The sequence below is a fragment of the Acomys minous genome, assembly GCF_964271855.1.
Source record: "Acomys minous genome assembly, chromosome: 10".
Taxonomy (NCBI): domain Eukaryota; kingdom Metazoa; phylum Chordata; class Mammalia; order Rodentia; family Muridae; genus Acomys; species Acomys minous.
The window spans coordinates 61,277,464-61,287,710 of record NC_140491.1 but is presented as its reverse complement, the minus strand read 5'-3'; the positions used below and the strand labels follow the sequence as shown (position 1 = coordinate 61,287,710).

The window sequence follows — 10,247 nt, the reverse complement described above, 5'->3', positions numbered from 1 at the left end:
CCAGACCATAAAAGCCCCATCACAAACATAAAGAAAAGCCGCCGGAACCAGGATAGGATCCAGGACTGGAAGGTGCCTTAATTGCTACTCCTAACTCCCTTCCTCAGCATCTCCAGGAATCCTTCCTGTTCCCCAGCAGCTCCTCCCCCTACAGGCTCCGCCTCACAGCCCGCCCCCCCCCCCACCGCGCCGACACACACCCACACCCACAACCCCGCTCTCAGCCCCATTCCACCCCGAATCCTGACTTCTCTGTCTGTCTCCCCCCCAGGCTCCTTTTCTCTCCCTTTGTCTTTACCACCCCCTCCACCCGCAAAACGCTCCTTTCTCCGCCTTTCAATCCTCATCCTCCCCAGGCCTTTCTCCGCCGGATCCTTCCCAGCTCCTCCTTTCCTCTCATCCTCCTCATCTCCTAGTTTCTTCCCCGACAATACACCCACTACTTTCTCGGGAATCCTCTCTCTCCATTTCTCTCCTCTTATTCTGGATCTTTCTCTTCTTGACCTCTTTCCCTGGTTCCTCCTCTCATCCAGCTCCTTCCCTCTCCCTTCTCTCTAGATTTCCTCCTCCCCTTCGTCTCTCCGCCCCTCCCCACCCCCCTTCTCTGTTCCGTTCTTTCTCACTCCCAGCTCCCCCTGCCCACTAGCCCCGCCCCCTTTCCTTCTCCGCCCCTCTCTGGCCGCTCCTCCTCCTCCTCCTCCTCTCCCCCTCTGGGTCGTCGGCCCCGCCCCACCGAGTGATCGATGGGTCTGTCCGCTGGCGGGTCGTCGGCACTCGGCTCGCCACGCCTGCGACGCTGCCATGGAGACGTAGCCGCGGCCTCCTGGCCCTGCCCAGGACCCAGAGCCTCTGCGTCAACAGGCCCACGCGTGTCCGCGAGCACTGGAGCATACGGGCAAGTAGTGCCTTTGCCTGGCGTAGGGGAGCGGGTCTTGGGGCTCGCATCCTCCCTCCTCCCGGGAGCATTGCTTTATAGCTGAGGATCGTTTTACCAGCGGAGACCCTGGATCACCAGGGTTATTAAGGGACCTGCGATTGCCCACAGGCCTCACCCTTCCACCCAGCTCAGCTGGCTGCATCCGTGAGTAGCCTTACTGAACTCTCTGGCCCATCAAGGCTGCTGCTGCTGGCGAGGCCCGTGCTAGGCCTGTCCCCTACTCCAGACTGCTTCTTCCCTTTGCGGTGTCCTTGGTAAGAATAGAAGACTGGCTAGAGAAAAGGACCTGAACCGGCGCTCAGTCCACACCCCCACTGCGTTTTGACTGGTGTGGACAGGTCAGCTCCTTCTCAGGGACCCTGAATACATCTCTTTGAGCTCAGCAGCATTACAGAGGCAGTGGACACCTGACAGGGAACCCAAGAGTGGTGTGGAATCTCCATCAACACTATAGAACTCTGTTGTGCAGAGATGGGCCACAGCGCCAGACTGATCCACTTTCTGTCTGAAATGGCTCTCACATGGCTTCTGAATGGTCAGAGGTGTGTGCTGGCTGACCCTGCCCTCCTGAGGATCTTGCCTGTGGAAGGTCCGAGTTGCCAATTTCCACTATTAAGTTGAACAAGGACTCCTCAACCCAACAGTCATCAAGGCTGTTGGCCAACTAGTTAACAGAGCAAAGCAGCCAGTTGGTCCTGGCCTGAGAGGGAAGCCAGGTGTGCAGGACCCTGGGCCTGTGGGATGAGTGGGAAAGTCCCCCTGGCAGAGAAGGCCCTGTCAGAACGCTATGCCCGCATCCGGTACAGGGACACTTCCTTGCTCATTTGGCAACAGCAGCAGCAGAAGTTGGAGTCTGTACCACCCAGTACATACCTGAGCAGGAGCCGCAGCATGTGGTACTCCCAGTATGGAAATGAGGCCATCTTAGTCCGAGACAAAAACCAGCTCGGGGTCTCTAGGGACACTGGCCAGTCTAAGTTTTGCTCAATCATGTAATTCCAGGGAGAAGACCTTTGATGTCCATGAAGATCAAGCCATGGTATTAAAACCTCAACACCCAAAACATCATCTAGGCCCTTTATAGTGTGGCATAGCTGGTACCTAGACGCCCCCCCCCCCCCACTGCCCAGGCCCAGGCACTGGAAATGCTTCCAAACAAACGGGAAACAAGTGACACCCCCCAGCCCCCAGCCCCACTCCTATGAACTGCTGCCCGATATAGAATGGGTCTGGTCCAGGGTAAAGAGAGGACTCTCTTCCTGCAGAGGTCCAGATCTGTCAAGCTCACTGCAGTAACACAAGAAAAGGGGCCAACGCTGGTAGTGACATCCCTGAAGCAAGAGTTTTAGTGACCAGTTGGCCTATGTTACTGCATTGTGGTAGCATCCATGCTGGCCGCCAGACATCGCCACATATATAGGTATGTCTGAACACCTCAAGCAAAATGTGCCCAGAAGGAAGCATTGGAGCCTCTTTTCTGCCAGGTTGCAGCAACTTTTGTTTGTTTTGTTTTGTTTTCTTCAAGACAGGGTTTCTGTTATCTTGGCTGTCCTGGACTCGCTCTGTAGACCAGGCTGGCCTCAAATGCACAGTGATCCACTGGCCTCTGCCTCCCGAGTGCTGGCCTTAAAAGCATGCACCACCACACCCGGCTGTGGCAACATTCTTTTAGGGTCTATCATGTTCCACGTCAGCACACGTGTGGACAGTTGGAAAGCACTTGCCTCTGGTGCAGTCGAGGTCTGTGTGGCTATGCAGATGCGGGCCTATGTTCTGTCAGAGCAGAACGTTCTCAATAAACGTAACTCTTACCGTCTTCATTTATCCTGTGTAGAACCCTACTTGGCCTTTTGTTTTGTTTTTCTAGACAGAGTTTCTCTGTGTATCCTTGGCTGTCCTGGACTCACTTTGTAGACCAGGCTGGCCTTGAACTCACATTAATCCACCTGCCTCTGCCTCCCGTGTGCTGGGATGAAAGGCATGTGCCACCACTGCCCGGCCTACTTGGCTTTCTAAATAACAGTAATGGAGGATGGCTGCTAATACAGAAATACATAAAGCAAGCACAGGCCCTCGCTCAAGACAGCATGTCCTCTGTCCTTTCTGCCTGTGTGCTCTAGGTCACAAGCTGCTCCAGTGGCATCAGCCCTCACCACGCACCCTGCTCTGCCTACTCCTCACCATCCAGCTGCCAGCTCTCAGTGGCAGAGCTTATAACCTATGCAAAGAACATGTCTTACCCATGGTGCCCATGGCTGTGTTCATTGTTCTGCACATCTCTTTGCAGATGTGTAAATCTGTGCTAGAACCATCAGAACACAGTGCATTCCGCAAACACTCAATGCAGCCTGGCTAGCTGGGCCCACTGAGGAGCCTCGGTCCTTTGGCTCAGACCTGCTAAGATCAAGCATGTGCTGGGCTTCTGTAGTATATTCCTGTAAAAGTAGAAGGGAGCTCATTGTACAGGATGGGCTGGTTGGCCTGACCCTCGCTGGATTCTGTCAAGCCTTTCAGTTCAAACGGAGTCCTGCAAGCAGGCTTCACACTTACCTGGAATCCCTATCACCTGGCATTGCTCACACATCACACTAACCAAAGACTGCATGTCTTTCGGGTATCAGACACAGCACTCTCACCTGGAGACAGATCACAGACTGTGCTGGGAGGGTGAGCAAGCACTTTTGGGACAGCTGTCTTCCTTCAGGCATCTAGCAGAGAAGGGTGACACACAAGCATCATGCCCCATGTAGGATGGTGGGAAGCCACTAAGCTGCTTAGGCTACAAGAAGACGCCATCTATGCTTAGGTCAGACCAGTGCTGATGGGAAGGGTTAGTGTCAGTAAGCACTGAGGTAGCCTGGCCCAGTCTGCATCGGATGGACATCCCATAGAGCCCGACTGAATCTCTTCAGGTTTGGTAACAACGGCTGTGGCCACTTCTTCAGTATGTCTAAGCCTCTCTACAGCCTAGCGCATGGTACAGGGTTGTGTCTTCTAACCCACATTTCCACTGGGCTCACTACACGTGGAGGCCTTTGCCACAAGTAACCCAGCAGCAGACTACAGCAAGGAGAAGATGGAACGGGCACTAGGTAAGACTTCTTAAAGGTGTGAGGTTGTCAGATCCCCTGAACAAGAAGTGGAGTTATAGTTGAGAGTGAGACAATCTTAGGAGAGCCTTGGTCCTCAGGGAGACAGTCAGTCTAAATGAGGGCTGCAAAGGCCTCCCTGTACCCCAGCACCATGACAGAGGACAGCAGTGGCTATGAAGGTCTTCCTGCCCCCCAGCTCTTAGTGTACGGTGGGCTGGCCTTAAAGAACTCACAGCAGTCAGCTCTTCGTGTACGGTGGGCTGGCCTTAAAGAACTCACAGCAGTCAGCTCTTAGTGTATGGTGAGCTGGCCTTAAAGAACTCACAGCAGTTCTGTTGCCTTGACCTCCTAACAGATCTCAGGTATGTGCCACCACACTTAGCTTGGAGTGGTTTTTAGAGCCCTTTTTGGATGTTCTGTGCATTTCTTCTACCAAGAGGTGTAAGAGGTCAAGTGTGAGGAACTCGCCATGTGCCCTTAGAGGCACTGCAGCAAAGAGCACTACACAGACATAACCTTTTTTCCCCTTCTTTTTATTATGAAAACAAAACAAACACCCTAGGAGAAAGGTTCATGATTACCAGAAGACACCAGAGTACTTCCTACCTTTTTTTTTTTTTTTTTTTTAAACTCTGTGGTGTTGAGGCCGGCATTGCAAAAAACAAGCTAAACTACTTACAATGGACTCATTTTCAGTAACTGACATTTACAGGAATATACTAGAAACGGCACTAAAAAGTTTAAGAAAAGTTACGGTAAACTTGCATGCACATCATACAGAAAAGAAACATTTTAAATATATATATATAAAAAAAGAAAAGCTCCTGGAAGAGTTATGCCAGTAGCAGGGACAGTGATAAACGGGATGACAAAGCTTTAACAGTGGGCTTGCATTTCCCAAATGACTGTAAAAGGTGTTGACAGCTGCCAAAGGACAAAACTAAGAAAACCACAGAAGATGTCTCCAGTCTATAAGAAGCTGAGCTACCCAGCCTGAGGAGGTCTGAACCCTGAAGCCCAGGATCCCAGAATTCTGCCAAGTACCTGCCCCAGCCCTGCATATGACCCTACAGAAGCCTGTGGATAGCTGCTCTCCACCCTTGCACAAGACAATCGAAGTTCCTGTAGCCTTAGTAACTCAGAAGGAGGGAATAACAGTTACCCTGCAGCCTGGCATTGTGGGGACTGGGGCCTTCCGAAACTCTGAAGACAAAACAGTTTTATGTCTGGACAGAAAGAAAAAGGAAAGGAAAAAAAAAAAAAAAAAAAGCACCAATGACCAAGGCTGCTCAGTAGGGACCACAGCCTTGAAAATGCCAGACCCTCCATCCCATGCAACCAGCTCTGTGCCACTGCCCTGCTGCAAGGACACCACCCAGGGCCGGACTTTGCTTGCCCAACAGCTCACAGAGGCACTCCATGCATGCCTAGGCACTGTGCCTTGCCTAGGCATGCTGGCTAGGCTGTCGTGGTAGACTACCACTGAGACCCTATGTGAAGGCCTGTCAGTTTCCTCGTGTTTATTTCTTACAGTCACAGCTTAAATATTCTATTAAAGATCTGTTTAAAAAATACCTTTGAAAAACAAGGGTAACTTTAAAAAAATGGAACCTTAAAATCCACTTATATTTTTATTATAAACAAAACTGGCTTACAAGTTTCACTGGTTGGTAACTCACCAGGCGTCTAGACATGGCAGCCAGCCAGCCAGCCAGCCGCTTCCCCGAGCTGGACACCCACTGCCTGGTCCACACCCACAAAGACGGGTGGGATCGACTTTAGGCGTTTTAACCGTCTCCCATGTAGGGATGCCGAGGATGAGGCCCTGGCTCTGCCTAGAAGCAATGAAGGAAGTTGCAGGGGCCTTACCTCCAGTACAACCACACAACACAAGGCTCTGCATTTGGTGCTCTCAGGTGGGGTCAGGGCTGACAACAGTGATCAACAGGCTCATCTGTGCCCCTGTCAGAAGGAGACAGGTCAGGGAGAGCCTCTGCAGACTGGAGAAGACGGTACACACAGGCCTGGGAGACTGGCCTGTGTGTTCCTGGCTGAGGCCACAATGCTCAGAGCTAATCCAGGCTGACCCTGCATTCCAAAACCATTCAGCAGCCTCAAAAACAACAAACTGAGCAGAACTTTCTGTTAAACTCTGTATATTATTACTTTTTACAATAGAAAATTAAATGTCAAGACCTTAGCCTGATATACATCGCTTTTCTCTCAGTTTACAAAGCTTGTGTTGAAGAACCGAGGTTCTCTCCGTTGATGTCTTTTAAAAAGACCAGAAGTTAGTAAGAAAGAACTGAACAGACAACATGAAGATGTGCTGCAGCCGAAGGATGTCTACACTTGTAAAGTCCCCAAATTACATTAAAAAAAAAAAAAAAAAAAAAAAAAGCCAACGAGCCCAGAGAGCCCAGACGTGATGAGCACCAGGGGGCACACCGCCACAGGACCGATCTTCTCACCACAGGTCCAGTCCCCTCGTCTCCAGAGGCCTGCATCTCCGCTTTTTCTCTCAATGCACTTATTTATGGTTTTTTCTTTTTTTCATTTTCTTTTTTTAAAAAATGACCCAATGATGTTAATAAATAAAGTATTTATATATACATAAAACTGGGGAGGTGGTTCAGGGTGTGAGGCGGTGGCAGCCGGGCAGCACTAGCAAAGTGGGGGACGCTGGGCTGGACTTCTGTAGAAAATGGATGAACTTACAAAAAAGTTTTTTTGTTTTTTGTTTTTTTTTTTAACTTTTTGTTTTGTTTTGTTTTTATTCCCTTAAGTTGAGGTAAAAGTTTCGGTGTCCCAAAACCTGCACGCTGCACACAGCCAAGGGACCAGAGAACTCAGCACCCCTCTTCCTCCGCGCCCAGCCCAGAGGTGGGAGGTCCGCAGCTAGGAGGACCCTCCACTGGGGCCCAGCCTAGTTCCCATGGGCCCTCAGCCCCTGCGGACAGAAGTAACCTGCTGGTTAGTGTTCTAACAGCTTTCAAACACAGAAGCCATTCCAGGGAAATACCCTTGAAAAGCTCCCTTCAAGTTACTCAGGGCAAGGCTGGGCCTGAGGAGGGACTGGGCAGGTCCAGCCACACCTCCCGCCATGTCTATGGTCATCAGGTTAGCATCCCAGGCCGCAGTCTCCATACAGCTAAACCAAACTGCAAAGGCATTCCCCGCAGCGCTCAGCCGTCTAAGGGGTCTTGGTGCACGTGCGAGGCTCTCCGCCCTACTGGGAGCACAGCTGGAAGAGATCATAACACTGAAGTAAAAGAAAACCTGCACACCATGGAACGAAAGTATATTAACCATAGAAGGGAACACTGCAGTCGGCGTGTGCCACGTCCATCTGTCCAGCTCTGTTCCAGTCCGAGTTCACTCTGAGTCACTGCTGTCAGAGCTGGACCCGCTGGAGCTGCTGCTCGCAGACTCCGAGGAGCTGCTACTGCTGAGCCTTGACGGGCCTCCTGAGGGCGCTGAGCCAGACTTCTCTGCAGGGACACAAGGGTGAGAGAGGCTCTGGCTGAGCAGTGTGTCATCAAAAGTGTGCTCGCTACCGCGGTCACAGGCCATCTCTGTCTTGACCCAGAAGTACAGTACATATTTGAAGGGTGCCCGTGAAATAGCATCCAGCAGCCACATGGCTGCACTAGGACACATGTCTAGGTGAGAGCCCAGCTGACCACCGGACTCAGACTCTGACCCACTGCCTACACATCCTGCTGTTGCACAGCATCTCTGAAGCCAAAGGAAAAGGAAGAGACAAAAATACCTATTGACCTAAGTCTACAACTTAACAAACCCAAAACAGAAGACCTGGGCCAGAGACAGGGCTTGTTCACCATACCAATTTAAACTGTTGGGTTAGGGAGCCAGAAACTCTAGGCCACCTACTAGCTTAGCTGGTGACCAATGCTTAGAGGAGAGGAGGCAGCAGGGGTGGATCCCAGGCCCTCAGGATCAAGGCCAGCCCTGAGGATCTCTTTCTAAGATCCCAACTGCATAGACCTCTAGGAGGTTTCATATACTTGAGGGCGCGCACACATACTTGCTTCTGCAACCACCCAAGGGCCATGGCTGCCCCACTACTAGGTGTAGATAAGGCTAAGGGGTGCTAGGAGGTGGCCCTCGCTCTCACCTGCTGTCCTCCCACAGAAGAAGGCCAATGCTTACCTTTCTTAGTGGGCTTCTTGCTGTTCAGTTGTCCACTGACGTCCTGTAGCCGCTTCTCCAGCTCCTTTTTCTTCTCCTGAGCTAGCTCCTCTTTTGATTTGGCTGCCTGCTTCTTCCCACTTGTTGCTGTGGAGTAAGTGAGCAGTGAGACGACACTCTATCCTGCTAAGCCAAGAGCCAGCACCCGACCAGGTAGCCCCACCACACACTAGTGCACACACCACCTGCCTGTTGCACAATCAGTGAGTGATCTAAGATTGGGAACAGTCATCAGACCTGGAACCACCACTCCAATGCCGCATCTGAGCCCTCACCATACACCCTCATCTCTACTCCTTACTGGAGTCTGGAGCCTGGGCTAACGACTTGTCATCTGTTCCCATGGGGAGGGACCCTCCTGACCCAGCGATCACCCCCGCCTATCCCCCAGCCCAGCTATTCTCTCCTGCCTGAGCCACAGCGACTGACATGATCTTGGAGAGAGTTCAGCCTTCACTATCAAACTCCTGTATCATCATCATCACCCTCAAGTCAGATGTTCCAGAGTGATCAAGGACCAAACACACCTGAACAGCCACACATAGGTGGGCTTGGGACGCCGGTTTCTCCCAGCCTCTAGCACCTGCAAACCCAGGCAGTGACTGGTTCCTGTTTGGTGAAACCATCCAATTCAGGGTACACTTTAGCTCAGGTCAGAGTCCATCCTGTGGAGATTCTGGACACTTGATCAAGGGAATGGACTCTTCCCTACAGCCAAAGCCCAGATGGAGCCTTAGGAAGGGCGGGGGAGGGGGAGCTGGAGAGATGGCTCAGTGGTTAAGAGCACGGTCTGCTCTTCCAAAGGACCTGGGTTCAATTCCCAGCTCCCACATGGCAGCCCACACCTGTCTTTAACTCCAGGTCCAAGGGATCTGACACTTTCACAGCAATGCACATAAATAAAAGTAAATAAAATTAATAATAATAATTAAAAAAAAAAAAAAAAGGAAGGAGTGGAGGACAGGTCCTAACTGGACTTGATGAATGGACTGGGCCAATGCAGGCCAGTTAAGTCCCAATAGGCATCTTCCCTGGCAGAGAACAGGGAAGAGGACATGGGACAGGCATGCCCTGGCTTAGCACAGATGTCCTTGGGGCCTGTGGTGGGACAGGCATGCTTAGATAGCAAGGCAGCTGTGGGCCCAGTGTCCACTTTTGACAGGCTGCAGAGGCTCTGAGCACTACGCTCTGCCACACAACTTACACAATGGTTTCCTCTGCTTTTTCTGTAAACAAGACTTGACGTATCTCTCCAGTTCCCGTAGCGTCGTTGGCTTCAGGGTCTCAAAGTCAATCTCAATCTCATCTGGGTTTGAGTCCCTGAGTGAGGGCTCTCGGGACTGGATGATGTGCACCACACGGCCCAGCTTCTCTCCAGGCAGCCGGTTGATGTCCAGGCTGAGCTGCCGCTTTTCATCATAGCTCATGGGCAGGCCCTCCTCCTCTTCCTCTGAGTCATAGGATGCAGATGCCTGCTTGCCACCCTTCTTGAGCTGTCTGAGGCAGAAGACAGGGAGCCATGTGGCACTGAGTCTCAGCTATCTGTCCCACCACCTGGCTCCTTTCTTCTTCCCAAGGGGTGTACCCAGGGTTCCTCAGGAACAAGAGCTGAGCAAACCGTCTGAGGATATCTAGTCTGCCTGCCAGGGACAGGGTCAGAACAGCAGCTTCCTGGCCGAGGGCCAAAGCAGGAATATCTCTCAAACCCAGCAGGTCAAAAACAGATCTCCACATTCATACAATTAAAATTTGAAAAGGAAGAGAAAAACCAGGGACAGAGAGAGTGATGGCATGGTAGAGGATGACGTCCAAGCATGTTGGTTATCACACTAATCCAAGTATCAACTAAAAGGAAAGAGATGGTCAGACGAGAAACAATAACCTTTAGTAGTAGAGTAAGTGAAAAAGATGGTAAAATACACCATACAAACCTCAACAGGCAAGCCAGGCGTGGTGGCGCACGCCTTTAATCCCAGTACTTGGGAGGCAGAGGCAGGCGGATCACT

General features: G+C 51.5%; 2 protein-coding genes across 6 annotated transcripts in view; one reads left to right on the top strand and one right to left on the bottom strand.

The window, feature by feature from the left end:
- The first annotated feature begins 205 nt into the window (after positions 1-205).
- On the top strand, positions 206-6,606 carry BRD3OS (BRD3 opposite strand). Its single transcript, XM_084799132.1, has one exon. The coding sequence runs from the start codon at positions 1,679-1,681 to the stop codon at positions 1,931-1,933; it is 255 nt and encodes an 84-aa protein (XP_084655258.1). The 5' UTR covers positions 206-1,678; the 3' UTR covers positions 1,934-6,606.
- Positions 6,607-7,313: 707 nt separating this feature from the next.
- Positions 7,314-10,247, bottom strand: part of BRD3 (bromodomain containing 3) — a 49,860-nt gene continuing 46,926 nt past the window's right edge. For all 5 annotated transcript variants that reach the window (XM_084799120.1, XM_084799119.1, XM_084799123.1 and 2 more), the window contains 3 exons: positions 9,446-9,738; positions 8,203-8,328; positions 7,314-7,520 (listed from right to left, as the gene is read on the bottom strand). In XM_084799120.1, the coding sequence (XP_084655246.1) occupies positions 7,405-7,520; positions 8,203-8,328; positions 9,446-9,738 (535 nt within the window). In that variant the 3' untranslated portion in view covers positions 7,314-7,404. The remainder of the gene's footprint in view (positions 7,521-8,202; positions 8,329-9,445; positions 9,739-10,247) is intronic.